Source organism: Anarhichas minor, unplaced genomic scaffold, assembly GCF_050575085.1.
Source record: "Anarhichas minor isolate MPS153535 unplaced genomic scaffold, ASM5057508v1 ptg000058l, whole genome shotgun sequence".
NCBI classification, from domain to species: Eukaryota; Metazoa; Chordata; class Actinopteri; order Perciformes; family Anarhichadidae; genus Anarhichas; species Anarhichas minor.
The window spans coordinates 237,501-255,296 of NW_027466504.1; the positions used below are offsets into that span (position 1 = coordinate 237,501).

Here is a 17,796-nt window from a genome sequence, read left to right on the forward strand (position 1 = left end):
CAAGGAGCTGGACAAGAGCATCAGAGGAGGAGAGCTCTTCCTCACGGTCCTCTTAAACCCTGTAAGTCTCAACCGGTCTGCTGTGAGACTCACTGACTGTAGACTGGAAGGCAAAAGGGAGGTTTGATTTGGTGACAAAGCCAATGTTGTGATTAGTGTTTCCGTTATTATCGTACACTGAAACTCAAACTAAAAGGAAAATGAGTAGTGATACATATTGCTGTAAACTTAACTAAATACAACAATATCCTCACAGAAAAACTAAACTGTTTGGAAAAAAGAGAAATTAATTTACGCGTTGTTCCAGGAGATGGTGCTATGCCTGTTTTTCACAGGCTGTCTAGTCTTAAAATATTGTAGTAAATCAAGTGTGTGTGTGAGAGAGAAGATTTAAACATTACAACCATTCTTCCACACTTCTCCAGTATGAAAGAGTGTGTATGTGTAGCTACAGACTTGTGAAACATGACACCTGGTCCAAACTAAAACAAAGTCGTGAAACTAACTGAAAAAAGAGACAAAAACTAGCAAACACACCGAAAACTGAAAGACATTAAAAAGTCCTAACGCAGTACCTAGTAACGAGTAGTGTAAGGGAATACAATTTTCTAAATGATCTCAGTTATCAAACCAAGTACTGCTGGGTTACTGTGTGAGCGCGACTGTTGTTTTTTTGCCAGGGAAGCTTATGATGCCATGACGTCAACCCACGACAGGTTGGTGTGCATCTTGGCATCGTGTCGAGCCGATCGTTGGTGAACGTCCAGGCGCATGTGGTTCTACGAGGCTGCACAAACATGCATTGCAACCTCAGTTTAATATTTTGAATGAGAAGTGCAAGGTGGCAGGAGCACGGACCGCGTGCACGTCTGCATGCACACCTTCTGTTGGTTCATGTGAACACAGCGATGGTGAATATTGATCAGCAGCTGATTATTAGATAGTCACTGCTCTCACAGTAGCAACACAAGCTATGATGAGCCTGATAACCACACGGCTTCTTCATGAAAAGAAATATAGAAATCTCACCAGTAATGACACCAAGTAATAAGTAATAGTATTACTTTTTAAAGCAGTAATAAGTAAAAGTAGCTAGTTACTTGCCCAACACTGGTCTAAACTAAACTACAATAAAAACTCATTCTAAACTATCATAACGTTGTTTGGAGCTCTGCCAAACTGTTATGTATTATTAATAACATAACCTCATGCACCTGGACACAATGGAGACAACCCTAAAGTAAGATGAGAGAAATGAACGAGTCTAAGATAAGAGCTCCATCGTTCCCCCTCAGCATGTGGCCCGTCTCCCTCCCTGCTGCCCTGGAAATGAATCATTTATGTGAACTGAAGTCTAGTCACAATAATGTCTGTGTCTGCGCTCAAACCAATTTGCCGTTCAGGGTATTTTGTCCATCACGACACAATCCCGTGTGCCCATAAGCCTCACGTTACTTCCTGTTGGACATCAGTAGCGCTGTCACCACAGACGGCGCTCTGCATTACACTCTACAGCATTCACACCGTCAAAAGAAAAGCTGTGTAACATGAAAAGAGGAGTGACAAAGAGCGGAATGCCAAATGAGTTATAATATTAAACATGGAGAGTAAACTGAAGTACAAAGAGAAAAACAGCATAAAATGAAGTTCAGTCAACTGTTGAGATAAACGGACAAGAGATGCTGGCTCAGCATAACTTCCAGCAGTGCTTATTACCACTAGGGTCCGCTCTGCCCTCCTGTGGGGACCTTTCTTCTTCTTTTTCATACGAGGACATCTCACACACACACACACACACACACACGATTGTCACAATTGCAAGAGACAAAAAATTGTCCTATGATTTTAGTGTCAATCACGGGGGGTCCAGGACTCCCAGAGACTCCTGCTGGTTTGAGTTCCAGGACTTGTTGCTCTGACAACAGCTGCAGGTAGATGCTGAACTAACCGATGCACTACATTGTGTCCTCTCAATCCAGATCAGCATTTTCATGACACACCTGTCGAACTATGGCAACGATCGTCTGGGTCTGTACACCTTTGAGTCTCTGGTGAAGTTTGTCCAGTGTTGGACCAACCTCAGGCTGCAGACGCTGCCCCCCGTCCGGCTCGCTGAGAAGTACTTCCAGATCTTCCCTGAGGAGAGAGACCCTCTCTGGCAGGTCAGAAGATTCATTTTGGTTTTGGAAGCTCACACTTTTTGCAGATTAATCCCAATGTTCTTTGGAGATTAAGGAGAAGACATTGAGTCTTGATGTGATCATTTCTCAGAACCCTTGTCATGACAAGAGACACAAAGATATCTGGTCTAAAGAAAAGACCTGTGACCGCCTCCCCAAGTTCCTCGTGATTGGACCACAGAAAACAGGTTCCACACTCTCTCTATGTCCATTCTATCTTTGTCTGTAAATCTCTCCCTGCTTATTCTAAATGTCTCGTCTTTACTCAAGGCACTACAGCGCTTCATTCATTCCTGAGCCTGCACCCAGCCGTCACCAGCTCCTTCCCCAGCCCCACTACCTTTGAGGAGATCCAGTTCTTCAGTGGATCAAACTATGACAACGGGATTGACTGGTAAGGACGGGGCTACCACTTACTGCACACAACATGGCTTCAACTTGAATTCATTTCTTTCTAGTGTTTCTTCTGTTCTTTAAACTTCTTTTCAGTTTCAGTTTGGCTGAGCTGGTTCTTGTCAGAGCTTAAAGGATAAAGTAGATATAATACTAACATGACACATGCACACACTACATTACATTAGTCATTTAGCAGACGCTTTTATCCAAAGCGACTTACAATAAGTGTATTCAACATCGGTATTCAAGAGAACTACTAGTCACCAGAAGTCATAAGTGCATCTCCTTTAAACAAGCATCTAAGAGCATAAACCAGAGCAAACATACAGAAACAAACTAATCTGAATACAATAAGTGCAACAAACTAATCTGAATACAATAAGTGCAACAAACTAATCTGAATACAATAAGTGCAACAAACTAATCTGAATACAATAAGTGCAACAAACTAATCTGAATACAATAAGTGCAACAAACTAATCTGAATACAATAAGTGCAACAAACTAATCTGAATACAATAAGTGCAACAACCTAGTATGAATACAATAAGTGCAACAACCTAGTATGAATACAATAAGTGCAACAAACTAGTATGAATACAATAAGTGCAACAAACTAGTATGAATACAATAAGTGCAACAAACTAATCTGAAGACAATAAGTGCAACAAACTAGTATGAATACAATAAGTGCAACAAACTAATCTGAATACAATAAGTGCGACAAACTAATCTGAATACAATAAGTGCGACAAACTAATCTGAATACAATAAGTGCGACAAACTAGTATGAATACAATAAGTGCGACAAACTAGTATGAATACAATAAGTGCGACAAACTAGTATGAATACAATAAGTGCGACAAACTAGTATGAATACAATAAGTGCGACAAACTAGTATGAATACAATAAGTGCGACAAACTAGTATGAATACAATAAGTGCGACAAACTAGTATGAATACAATAAGTGCGACAAACTAGTATGAATACAATAAGTGCGACAAACTAGTATGAATACAATAAGTGCGACAAACTAGTATGAATACAATAAGTGCGACAAACTAGTATGAATACAATAAGTGCGACAAACTAGTATGAATACAATAAGTGCGACAAACTAGTATGAATACAATAAGTGCGACAAACTAGTATGAATACAATAAGTGCGACAAACTAGTATGAATACAATAAGTGCGACAAACTAGTATGAATACAATAAGTGCGACAAACTAGTATGAATACAATAAGTGCGACAAACTAGTATGAATACAATAAGTGCGACAAACTAGTATGAATACAATAAGTGCGACAAACTAGTATGAATACAATAAGTGCGACAAACTAGTATGAATACAATAAGTGCGACAAACTAGTACGAATACAATAAGTGCGACAAACTAGTACGAATACAATAAGTGCGACAAACTAGTACGAATACAATAAGTGCGACAAACTAGTACGAATACAATAAGTGCGACAAACTAGTACGAATACAATAAGTGCGACAAACTAGTACGAATACAATAAGTGCGACAAACTAGTACGAATACAATAAGTGCGACAAACTAGTACGAATACAATAAGTGCGACAAACTAGTACGATGAGTGCGACAAACTAGTACGATGAGTGCGACAAACTAGTACGATGAGTGCGACAAACTAGTACGAATACAATGAGTGGTGAGTGGAAGGCTCAGGGTAGTACTTCTTGAAGAGGTGAGTTTTCAGCCTGATGAAAGATGAGCAGCGACTCCGCTGTCCTGACGTCAGTGAGGAGTTCATTCCACCACTGTGGGGCCAGGACAGGAAACAGCCGTGACCGGGTCGATCGGCCGTAGGGACCTCTGAGCAACGGGGCGACCGATCGCCCCGAGGCAGCAGAGCGAAGTGGTCGGGCGAGGGTGTAGTGTGAGGTCATCATTCCTCCTCCCCCATTCTGGCAGTGAAGTGATCTTTCTACATGCTTACTCTGTAAAAGATGGGGGACAAAATCCACAGTCCAACTTTCAGTGGTTTTGGGGGTTAAAGTCTCTCTTTGTATTTCCTGGCTTGTTGTGGGAAGCTACATGCAACTACCAGGAAAGACCTTGACCCTGTACCAGGAGACAGGATTTGGGATTAGCGAGGTAACTTCAGGGTTAATCCTGCGTTTATAGGTTCACTTCTTACCTGGTGTATCACCACGGTAACTGATGCTGAACACCTAGCCTGCTCCGGAGCAGGTGATGTTGGAGATAAGAGATCAACTGGTATAAAAGCTCCGCCCACTGACCAATCAAAGCTCTGCACGTAGATCATTAGATAATATTACACAAATATGAAGAAGTTAAAGTCATAATTCAGACTAAAAGCTACACAGTTTAAATTGACAGTCAGGAAGGACAGCTGCTAATAAACTGTGTGACTGTGTGAATGTGTTTAAATGAACAGATTCATAATCTCACTGCTTCATTTAGGGCACAATAGATCTGACTATAATTCCATGTGTACATTCTGGTAAATGAATGTGTTGCAGATGTTACATTCAGCCTGAAGAAGTGTTTAACTTCTTCATATTTCTCTGATGTTGTAATATGGGTGTATGATGGGGAATGAATCAATCCAACACGTTTTGAGTTTTCCTCATGATTTTAGTCAAGACTCCACTGAACCGCACCAAGTCCAAATCACACTCTCCCACTTCTCCCGTCACTCCATCACATCAAACTCCCTAAACAGCGCCAACTAGTGGTCATATCTGATCATCACACGATTCCAGTCTTACAATATTATAGTTTGTAAAATGAGCTGCTCTGACAGCAGACTCGTCCATGTTTGTGATTGGTCAGATGCCGAAACCCCGCCCTTTTATGTGAACGTCTCTCAACCAGATTGACAAACCTGGTAAATTTAACTACAAACAACAGGTGCTAGATTAGCCAGTTGGAGTACAGGACCTCAATCCTAATCCAGAATCTGGGTGCTTCTCAAAGTCAAGGATGCTTCCTTGGTAGGACGGGTCCTTCCAAGTCCTACAGAGACTAGTTTAGACTCCTTTCTAGCATTCAGAGATCACATTGGAACTATCTACTGAGTGCGTCGGTGTGCAGAATAAATGGACGCAGTATTTTAGTTTTTTTAACTTTATTTAGAACAACTCAGTTGCATTATAATTTCGGGGTGACTGTGGCTAAGTGGAGAGCAGTCGGCAGTTCGATCCCCGAGTCGCATGTCGATGTGTCCTTGAGCAAGACACTTAACCCCAAAATGTCTCCCGTAGCTGTGTCTACGGTGTATCAATGTGATAGAATCTGAATTGTCTGCTGAATGACTGTAATGTAGTAGTAATGTTGAAGTTGCATTTCTCAAAACAATACACAAAACATTGGCCCATTTAATGATGAATACAATCGGCAGGGATTTGTACAATTATTATAATTTATTAACACACTCCAATGATGTCATTTTAATTTGACCTCGGCATCAATTCATAGATTGAAAAGAGACTGCCGTTATCTCCCTCAAAGCCAGACTCATTGAGAAACACAATCACTTTGCCTGGCCGATTGTAAAAACACGCTTCATCCATACTGGACAGACACAATGAGGCTGCTTTCACACTTAATCTGGTTCCCTTAAAACAAACCGAGGTCCGTGTGCCTGGTTAGTACGGTTCGTTCGGGCTGGAGTGTAAGATGTTAATAGAACCCTGGTGCGGACCAGACCAGGGGGGTCTTAGTCTGTGGTTTGTTTGTGGTGATGGAGTGCAGCATAAACGTCTGTCAGTCACCAGAATGTAATTTTCCCTCGAGGGGCCTGATGATGCAGGATGTCAATCAACAAAACTGTCCAACCAACGAGTCAGTTTGTATAACTTCATGTTTACTCCTCTGGTTCATTGGTTAAAAGTCAGTGTGAACCGGACCAGAACTAAAATGCAGCACTGTCTCGTTTCCCTTGGTCCGGACCGAATCTAGCCAACTACAGGTGTGAAAGCACAGTAGAACTAGTCCACTGCTCCAACTGTCACCACCTCTGGTTTGGTCAAAGTAAACCCATGAGTTACTCGGTTACATTTGAGAACATTCTGACTTCATACCTGTTGCTGGCCTCTTTGTGCTTTTGCTACTGTGTTCACGTTCGCTCCGTGAACTAGTGTGTCAGTGCGCTACAAAGGTCAGGACAACCTTTTAGATGAGGCCTTGTAGATATGTGAGTGAAGATGGACTGGCAATGTCTCAACTCCAACTGGCGGACTGCTGAGGAGAAATAGCTGAAAGTTTACGAGCATACTGAGCTCGTCTCCAAATCATGCGCATAGGATTGTGGGTGTTTTAGGAGCTCAGAGGATACACACATGCAGCGTTGAACATCCTCTGAACGAAGGACTCGGTCCTCAGTAGAATCCAAAGGATCCTGGACAGTGGAACAGTCCTTCAGAGCATCCTTCAAACTCGGTTGAATTTAAGGAACACTGTCAAGCTGCTGTTCGCTCACAGAGCCTGATGCGTTTAGTAAAGCTGCCAAAGCTGCTAAAGCTGCTAAAGTCTGTTACATACTGACCTGAAAGTGTCAATACTTCAGTCGAACATTAGTTTAGTCTGAAGTTAGTTGTGATGCGTTTGTGGAGATGTTTTCAGTCTGACATCAGAGAGAATACTCAAACGGTAACACAATAACACAACATGGATGATGCACTAGCTAACTCGTACTTGATTTATGGTCCTCAGGTACATGGACTTCTTCCCGTTCCCTTCCAATGTCAGCACAGATTTCATGTTTGAAAAGAGCGCCAACTACTTTGACACTGAGGCGGCGCCGAAGAGAGCTGCTGCCCTGCTCCCCAGAGCCAAAGTCCTGGCAGTGCTCATCAACCCGTCTGACAGGACCTACTCCTGGTACCAGGTGAGGACCGTCACACTAGGCTTCGGCCTCATTTCTCCACATGTTTCTATATGCTATGCATCTTCACATTTTCTCGGTTAGATTGAACCTGTTGATGCGTTCGATCATTAGAGTAAAGTCTTCTGAATTTGGAGAGAACACAGCGTGTATAGGTTGCCTTCATTTTGAAAGTCCACGTCGGAATGTCCTGATGTTCTCTGAGTGGCACTCTGGGGTGCTCTGCATGCTCTTTATTTTGAAGTCTCAGTGACAGGAAGTTTCTCAGTGACACTCTGAGGTGATGCACTGTCATTTTGAAATCTTTGGAAATGTGCTCTTTTGTATGTAGTTTGACTAACTATTCACACAATTGGAATAGGATTATTAAACATTATCATTCATTTGATTTATTATTTAAAATGTATTAATTTAGTTCTATTATTATTGACAGACTTTGCTTTTGTTTTGAAGACGGTCCTGACGTGCTTGTACCGTAATGCCTAGTATATAAACATATACGGCCCAGCCCATCATCACACACCCTGAACACTGTACACACATACAGAGCTGTGATCAAAGCAGTTTAAATCTGTGTTTAAGATTCTTACTGGTAAACTTGATTGGTGTGTGTGTGCGCGTGTGTTTGTGTGGGTTAATGACTACAGCACCAGAGGGCCCACCAGGACCCTGCAGCGCTCAACAACACTTTCCATGCTGTGGTGACAGCAGGCCCCTCTGGCCCCAGGGACCTGCTGGCCCTCCAGAGACGCTGCCTTCACCCGGGGGCCTACGCTCCTCACCTGGAGCGCTGGCTGCAACACTACCAGCCCAGCCAGGTACGTGGGCATCATGGTCCAGCCTACCTTACTGTCCCAGTCAACAGCTGCTTCACATTTACATAATGGTAGAATATTATTAATGCTTCACAGAGCAGCTTTATGCTCATCTGAAATCCTTTGTGTGTGTTTACTTTGTGGATGATTTCTGTGCTTTTTATCAATATAATACTTCTATAATATAAGTTTGGTTTCACTCATGGTTACATCTGCATAACAAAACATCAAACTCAACATCTGCTCACATGTTCCTGGTGAAGACCTGCTGATAACATTGGTGGTGATGTGACCATTTTATAAATATAAAGTTTCGATGTACTTCACAACATGAACCACAGCGATAAAACATCTGCAAGCTGATTATAACAAGTCATTTCATAATATCTATGGACCATCCTTCTGAGATGCCTCGAAGCAGGAGAAGCCTAAAGATGTGAAGTCGTCCTCCAGCTGTAGATCAGTCTGAGCCTTCACACGTTTAGACTTCAGGGCTTATTGTGACAACTGACTACATCTTTGAAGAGCTGAAGTCTGCAGCAGTCTCTTCAAGTCAACTACACGAAGAGCGTTACATTGCTTCAGGTGACGCGACCACAACAACGGCACAAAGACAGGTAGAAGTAAGAAAATATAAGGAGGCGTATCTGTCGCTGGGCTTTACGAGCACTAAGGTCGGCCAAGAAGAGAGACCCAGTGTGTTGTGTGTGTTAACATACTGAAGGCAGACAGCATGAAGCCCACCACATTGAGAGGACACTTGGAAACCCAATGTGAACAAGCACCTTGACATTTTCAGAAAGAAATTGGAAAACTTTCACTTTGTGAAAGCTGCATCTGTCCCTGTGAAAGCACAACTCTCTGTTAAATGTGAGAAATATATGTTGTTTGCACTTTATTTATTTTAAGTTAATTTACAAATGAATATGCCAGAAAGCAATTTACATGTAATATGAATGTGATCTATGCAGAGAGAGCAGTGAGTAACTTGCACATCAAGGGGGGGCTTGACAGATAAAGTTTGTGAACCACTGCCCTGTGCAGTCAGAACAATGTGATCTGCTCGCAGGATTCTTGAGGTAATGAAATGAGTAAATATAAACTAAGTATAACATAGTATCCCTCTCAAGTGCTCAAGTGTAATACTATTTTCTGACAGCTCTACTATATAGTAATGATGCGATCAGGGGATCATGATGTCAGTGGTCAGCTGATGCTCTCTATCCCGTGCTGCTGTTAGATGGCTGTTTGTCTGAGTAGTTCCTTCTCTCATGTAAATCTCATGCACCCTGTGGAGACGGTCCTGGATGACGCTGCTCTGTGTGTTGTAGTTGCACATCGTGGACGGGGCCCTGCTGCGGTCCAACCCGGCTCTGATGATGGAGGGAATCCAGAGGTTCCTCGGTGTCACTCCCATCTTCAACTACACCCAGGCTTTAATGTTTGTCACACACACACAAGCACACACACACACACACACACACAATGTGTTTCCTTAAAGGAACACATTAACATTTAGTTTGAAAGCTGATAATACGTAAAGGTCGGTTGGTCTGTAGTTTCCAAGTGGTGCTCCTTATGTAATCAAATCCAAACATTCAAGTGTTATGTGTACACACACACGCAGTGTCATTTGGACTGTGACACAATTTTTATTTTTATTTTTGCCTCTACACGACTCCAGTGGATTTGAAATGAAGCATCAATATGTGGTTGTGTAGATTTTCATCTACGAATGCAAATGGAGTCGACCTTTAACCGAGAGATGAACCCAGCAACGTTTCCATATACCACATGTGAAAGGTGTTCAATGAACATACTATGTGTCTGCAGGTACGATGACAGCAAAGGATTCTGGTGTCAGCGGGTGGAAGGAGGTCGAGCCAAGTGTCTGGGGAAGAGTAAAGGCAGGAAGTACCCAGAGATGAGTCCTGAGGTACATCGACATTTCACCTCGCTTCACTCACTTATTCATATGCCTATAGAAACAGAGGATGAGAACAGCCTGCTGCAGTAGAACACCACATGTGTATTCTTCCACTGCTGAAAATAGTCTGTTTGAGTAGCGTTTGTTGTGACCAGCTGTTCTATTTCATCCTTACTGACCGCCAGAGGCAGTGCTTAACTCTGGATATCTTCTGTCTTGCGCAGGTCGAGTCTTTATATCAACAAAGTCCCCTGTGACCTCGGATGACCCCCGTCATCTATAAGTTCCGGTGTCATCCTGAGATCAGTCCTTTTTCATCTTCTCGCTACGCAGGCTAGCTACCATGGTAGCATAAGCTTAAACAAAGATGTGTCTACGATCAAGACATATTGGAGCATGTCGCTGTAGCCTCATAGAAGCCTTGTGACGGGGGTCACCGAGGTCACAGGTGACTTTGTTGATATAAAGACTCGACCTGCGCGAGACAGAAGATATCCAGTGTTAAGCACTTCCTCTGGCGGTCAGTAAGGATTCATAGAGTTATATTTGTAACTTTCGTTGTAGAAAATGACTGAGCCTTTTTAAAAATGAAACTTGAGCTGCTTTTAAAGGTTTACATCTTCAGAAGGAACCAGTGGAATAATATTGAATAACACCAGAGAATAAAGATTGGAGAACCTCGCAGTTAAATAATGGAGGAGGCAGTAGAATATCACTGCAACTTCAACTTCTGTATGTTCTGTAAATGTTCTTCTTTAGTTCTTCTGATCTCTGACTTTTCCCAATCTCTTTGTGTGCGCGTGTGTGTGCGTGTGTGCGTGTGTGCGCAGTCACGTGCCTTTCTGGCCGGGCACTACCGTGAGCACAACATGGAGCTGCTGCGTCTGCTGAACCGACTTGGCCATGCGCTGCCGTCCTGGCTCCGCCAAGAACTCCAGAGCACGAGCTGGAGCTGAGGCCACACCCCCTCACGCACACAGACGGACAAACGCACCACAGAAGAAGCCAGGACCGGAGTCTGGATGAGCCCGCACTTGGCTCTGGATTAAACTGGACTAGATGATCCGGAATCAACAGGAGCAAAAGAGCTGATGTTACTGGGGCTCCTGTTCAACATGAGATCTTCCTCAAAGTGTTGGTCACTGTTTGAAAAGGATCCCAGCCAACTCTCCATGGCCACCCCTGATCTGTTGCCAACCTCCTGTCAGCACTGGGCAGCCCTCAGCCTCAGTCACTGTGTGTTGGATGGGTGGGGGGGGGCAGCAGCTGACACTGAACGCATCAGTTGGTTGTGGATCCAGAGGACTGGGTGACCAGCAGGTTTGGGGCATAAATGTGAGGAGAGAGAGCGTGCTGATGTGGAGTGTATGAGTGGACACAGGACAAACACACACACACACACACACGTATCATCTCCACAAGAATGATTGTAAAGCATTTTCAAAAGCAGTTGTCTTTGTTAGGTTTGAGGGAAAGCTGGGAAACAAAATGTCCATCAGCCTGAAGAAGCCGGTTCAAAGAGCCGGTCCACATCCTGGTCCACACACACACACACACACACACATGCATACATGTGTACCTGCAGTCGTTTCCTAGTCCGTTGACTGCGGCGACGGACACTTTATAAAGGTTTAGATGACAGGTTGTGTAAATATCATGTGTTTGGGTATGTGACTGGAGGCCAGGTGTGGTCCAGGCTCCGCCCATCACCAACATCCTGTCAGTGAGCAGCAGGTAAAGAGGCTTTGTGAATGATGACACTGTTCTCCACGTTGGCTAAGGTCTGTGGTTTTTTAAGATCGCTAGCTTTTAACCTCCATAGCGTAGTATTTTTTTAAATATACCATCCATGTTGGAACCATGCTGCTGAGCAGAGCTTGTGTTGTAGTACTGGATTTTTAGTCTTCATACTTCTGGACCAGAACATGAAAGTTCAGGTTTCACCTCACTGCTCTTTATGAAGTAATATAACTAACTCATTTAGTGATGAATGGGTTTGGTGTTACTGGCTGTCCAGGGTTCATGTAAACAGTGAGCAGTGGTTCTGATTTCATCGTCCTTATAACAGCTGCTGAGGCTCATGGGTACTGTAGTGTGAAGAGCACACAGTTGAAATAACTACAACTGTTCGCGTGGTTTCCAAGAGACTTGAGTGCCATTATTATTAAATAAAAATGGTCCATAGAAAACCTCCAAATTGTAAACTATAAAGTTTGAGGCTGCTGAGATGTTGTGATACTCTTCCAGTCTGGTAAATAAGCCGGTCGGTGTTTCAGAGTCTCCAGGCTGAGAGAACCAACAATGACAAAGCTCCTCCAGAACCACAGACTCTACAGACCGACCCTGACTAACTCGTTCTGGAGATGAATAATACAGAGTGAACTTAACCAACCTGGACTACGAGAGCATTTAATTTATTTAGTCATCAATCACAGCGTGTTTAATAGTGATAACGAGTTGGCAGCTGCACAGGAAACCTGACGTGATGTGGTCTTGAGGCCCAGTCCTGGACCAGAGCTGTTCAAACCTACTGTGGGTTTGTGAGATGATGCTGATGGGGGGGGACAAGCACCTCGGCCAGTAAGGGAGAAGAAAACCTGTCAGATATCTCCTGGGAAAGCAACACACACACACACACTCACACTCTTGTCTCCATCCGAGGACCAGAGGTCGGAGCCAGTATGGAGACAAATCAGAAGCTGCTGTCTTGTTTGTTTTGTATAAATGTCTTAAAGGCCAACACTGTATCATCTCTAATAAACACAGAGAGGTTGGACTCCATGGCTGACACGTCTTTCTTTACGTCACTCACCTTCATGTTACCGATGTGTAGTGACGGGATACATGTTCTCAAGAGTAATGATCAGATTACCAAGAAAAGTAACTAGAATCAACTCATCACATTTGAAAGACATGTGCATTCAGATTAGAATCTCATCGTCTTTGGAAGCTGAGTATTCTGAGTAAGAGGTAAATGGACAATCGTATCCTGAAAATATTTTATTTATTCTTGTGCAATAAATACATTTGAATGCAATAATTGTATTTATTATGGTGTAATAACTTATTAGGGGGACCTTCTGCGAAAATAGTAACGCTCTTAATTGTTGGCGTTCATTTCCTATAGTGGTTCTTATCACTACGGGTGTCATATATCTTTGGCCACAATCGTGATTTTGGAGGCGCTGTTTCTCCTTCCATACGAGTAAGGGGACCCCGTTTTCCCCTTTGAGTGACAGATGTCCCGGAGAGACGGAGCATGTGACGTGCACCTGTAGCCTTGCAATCTTTGGGTCAAAGATATGCTTCAGAGAGGTGGTGTCTACAGCTCCTACATCATCGAGACACCCAGGGGCCATTTTAAAGAAACTCATACCATCCCTAACCCACCAATTTACCTGATGGGGGGGGGGGGGGGGGGGGGGAAATGCAGTGTACGATGGAGCAGAATAATTCCTACACTCAGCTGGAGGGTTTGGGTGTCTAACCCACCCCTCATTATAAAAGAAAGATGGAGTACATATCTATAACAAACTTGGTGCAAACACCCAATCGACGTAGTGCCAGAGATGGGCAAAAATACATCAAAATGTATTTTGATACAAAATACCCCTCAAATAAATGTATCAAAATAAAATGCTGGTGCCAGAAAATGTAACAAAATACAATACATGTATTTAGTATTTAAAATATAGGAAATACTTTTTTCTGGATTTTCCGTTTTCTCACAATTTGGTATAGCAGAGCGTTCAGGTTTGGGCTATAATGTACACAAAGCTCTGGTGAAGCCCACACAAAGGAAGAACAGTCACAGAATGTCAGTGTAACTAAGCACATCTGTGCTTGTTGATGGTGCTTCTTGAACATCAATCTTGCTGAGACATGTGTATGAAGGCAAATCACTGTCAAAATCCGAGAGCGCAAATGAGATCCATGCGCGCGCGAAAATCAAACAGCGCGCACCTATTTTACTTTGACGAGCGCTTTTACATCACTCCGCGAGTGAAATTTCGTCTCGCGCGAGCAGAATTCTTTTTGACCAGTCTCCATTGTATCTCTACATCTAATTGGTTACAATCCTCGTCTTGGGATAAACCGGATATCACTCTGACGCAGACGCTAGGGGGAGATTTTCAGATTGAAGGTCAGGGGCAAATAATGTACATTTTACTGCACGGGTACTTTTACTTTCTGCACTTAAAGTAGATTTTGCTGATAATAACATTGACTAAGGTTTTGAATGCAGGTATTTTACTCGTAGTGGATTATTGTTTCATCAGTATGGTATTAGTACGTTTACTGCAGTGAAGGATCTGAATACTTTTTCATCTACTAATTACTCAGTCAGTGATTTAACAGTTAATATACAAACAGTGGTCCCTAATCTTGGCTCCAGATCTTTGAGCAGGTCCAAATTGTTGCTCATATTATATACAACTATATTAAATCTCTTCTGTAAACACAACAGTATGATTAAATATGATCACATGTTTTAATCAATTAAGATCAAAGAGTTTCTTTGAGCTGTTTGTCACAAGAGGTTTGAGTATCAAACACGCATCGTCTGTAATAGAATGATGAGTGAATTTAAACCAATCTGAGCAAGTTGACTTTAACACATTTTTTATTTTATTTAACAACTCTATTAACATCATTTCTATTTCATCAGCCTCTACAGTCTGAAAAGTTTACAAAACCTGTCAGACAAATGTAGAACATCTTGAGATGTAGTGGAGTAGTGTTTAGTGGCGGATTGAAAACCACCTCTATCAGAACTAGCGTCTGTGTCAGAGTGATATCCGGTTTATCCAAGACGAGGATTGTAACCAATCAGATGTAGAGATACGATGGAGACTGGGTCCGCCCACTTACTGTCAAAAAGAAAAACTACTCGCGAGCGAGCAGGTTTAAGTTTGGCGAGCGAGCAGGTTTAAGCTTCGCGAGCGACTTTTGCTCACGCAAGAGTGAATTCTGCTCGAGGAGTGATGTAAAAGCGCTCGTCAAAGTAAAATACGTGCGCCGCTGTTTGATTTTCGCGCGCGCATGGATCTCATTTGCGCTCTCGGATTTTGACAGTGATTTGCCTTCATACATGTTGTCCACCTGGCCAACTGTAAAATGTATGAAATAATAAAACAAGAATACTTTAATAATATGCCTTTTAAATAAAATAAATTGGATATTTAATGTTTTTTAGTTTTTTTTAACAAATGGACAACTACTGTCATAGCCTGGCTAACTGTGAACTATATTATCTGCCAGTAATTGATATGGCATTATGACATTCACATTGAGAAGATACAGCATAACTTGAAATACAGTGCAAGATTAGATGGTCAGACGTCTCTTGATAAGGTTATCATGAACATACAAGCTCCCAATCTCCCTCTTCCTATAGCTAGCTACTCCACTGATAAGTTAACTTGCTGGCTAGCACTAGCCTAGACAGCATGCTAGCGTCATTAGCATGTTAGCATTGAGCTTGATATTATAACCATCACCATGTATATACAATAGGCTATAATGTAGCCAGACCCAGACATCAATTATACATCAAGCTAGTTGACATGTCACACTCGGATACAATATTTAACTTGACAGACAATCCGTTGAACTTGAAGATCTGAAGACTGAACTCGTGAACTGTTTTTTGATTCGTGGAGAAAGTATTTTGAGTATTTGAAATACAAAATTACTCCACTCTAAAGTATTTTGCTACAAATTACGTTAGATTTTTTTATCTATCAAATACAAATTACAAAATACTCAAAAGTAATTGAAATACGTATTTCAAATACAAGTATTAGAAATACTGCCCATCTCTGCGTAGTGCACTGCAGCTCAAACGATCTGCCAGCCTCAGTATTTTGGTAACTTGGATTACAGGCTCGCCTCCGCACCCATCGCAAGATCCTTTTATTCTGGCCCAATCCAAATGTACACACACACAGACTTTGAGTCCGTGCGGGTTTAGGGCTGTCCCACTGTCACATCGTCGAGTGTTTGAGGGCTCAGCAGACATTTTGAGCGCTTTTATGCACACTTTCCGTATGTTTTCATTTCTGCAAACCCACAATTGATAGCGTTCAACACGGGGGTACCAATGGAAGCCCGAGATGTAATAAAGGAAACAAAGAGGACAGTATAGTGTTCAGCCTGCATTTACACAGAACAAAGAAGGATTTAAGATGGTTCATAAAAACACATGAAATCCGAGGAATGCCTGCAGACACTGTGACACACCTGGTTTATTCATCAACTAATTATTTTCATTAGGTTTTGAAAGCTGTTTTAGGGCTTTTACAAACATGACGTCATCAGGGTGCGTAGTCCGGTGCCATCTAGTGACGAGAATACAACCTGCAGCTGTAATGTTGATGGCTGATCTGTGGACACTGTTCCTAAAACCTCCTCACTAATAGAACCTGCTATGTCTTCCTTCTTTAACTTCATTGGGCCACATTTCTGTCACTAATAAATGTGCACAACAAGGTTTTGGTTTTGGTGTGTCAGTGTGTATATGACAGTGTATTGTGTGTGTGACAGTGTACTGTGTCAGTGTAGTGTGTGTCAGTGTGTGTGTGACAGTGTAGTGTGTGTGACAGTATAGTGTGTGTCAGTGTGTGTGACAGTGTAGTGTGTGTGACAGTATAGTGTGTGTCAGTGTGTGTGACAGTGTAGTGTGTGTGACAGTATAGTGTGTGTCAGTGTGTGTGACAGTGTAGTGTGTGTGTCAGTGTGTGTGTGACAGTATAGTGTGTGTCAGTGTGTGTGTGACAGTGTAGTGTGTGTCAGTGTGTGTGACAGTGTAGTGTGTGTGACAGTATAGTGTGTGTCAGTGTGTGTGACAGTGTAGTGTGTGTGTGTGTGACAGTATAGTGTGTGTGTCAGTGTGTGTGTGACAGTATAGTGTGTGTCAGTGTGTGTGTGACAGTATAGTGTGTGTCAGTGTGTGTGTCAGTGTGTGTGTGACAGTATAGTGTGTGTCAGTGTGTGTGACAGTGTAGTGTGTGTGTCAGTGTGTGTGTGACAGTATAGTGTGTGTCAGTGTGTGTGTCAGTGTGTGTGTGACAGTATAGTGTGTGTGACAGTGTAGTGTGTGTGACAGTATAGTGTGTGTCAGTGTGTGTGACAGTGTAGTGTGTGTGTCAGTGTGTGTGTGACAGTATAGTGTGTGTCAGTGTGTGTGTCAGTGTGTGTGTGACAGTATAGTGTGTGTCAGTGTGTGTGACAGTGTAGTGTGTGTGTCAGTGTGTGTGTGACAGTATAGTGTGTGTCAGTGTGTGTGTCAGTGTGTGTGTGACAGTATAGTGTGTGTCAGTGTGTGTGACAGTGTAGTGTGTGTGACAGTATAGTGTGTGTCAGTGTGTGTGACAGTGTAGTGTGTATCAGTGTGTGTGTGTGTGACAGTGTAGTGTGTGTCAGTGTGTATGAGAGTGTATCGTGTATCAGTGTAGTGTGCGTGTATGACAGTGTGTTTCTGACAGTTTAGCGTGTGTGTGTGTGTTTTCTTTATTTCAGGGCCTGTTTGGTGCTTTAAAGTGCCAATGTGGACATTTAATATTAAAGATCAGTCTTGAAGAGTATCTGGGAG

The 17,796-nt window shown here is 42.6% G+C and overlaps 1 protein-coding gene across 6 annotated transcripts in view; it reads left to right on the forward strand.

Moving 5' to 3' along the window:
* The window catches only part of ndst2a (N-deacetylase/N-sulfotransferase (heparan glucosaminyl) 2a), a 42,773-nt gene extending 29,795 nt beyond the window's left edge, over positions 1-12,978 (forward strand). For all 6 annotated transcript variants that reach the window (XM_076076738.1, XM_076076739.1, XM_076076741.1 and 3 more), the window contains 9 exons: positions 1-61; positions 1,980-2,162; positions 2,272-2,368; positions 2,451-2,574; positions 7,289-7,463; positions 8,108-8,278; positions 9,607-9,716; positions 10,109-10,211; positions 11,033-12,978. The exon at positions 1-61 is cut by the window's left edge and continues 68 nt beyond it. In XM_076076738.1, the coding sequence (XP_075932853.1) occupies positions 1-61; positions 1,980-2,162; positions 2,272-2,368; positions 2,451-2,574; positions 7,289-7,463; positions 8,108-8,278; positions 9,607-9,716; positions 10,109-10,211; positions 11,033-11,158 (1,150 nt within the window). In that variant the 3' untranslated portion in view covers positions 11,159-12,978. The remainder of the gene's footprint in view (positions 62-1,979; positions 2,163-2,271; positions 2,369-2,450; positions 2,575-7,288; positions 7,464-8,107; positions 8,279-9,606; positions 9,717-10,108; positions 10,212-11,032) is intronic.
* Positions 12,979-17,796: the final 4,818 nt, after the last annotated feature.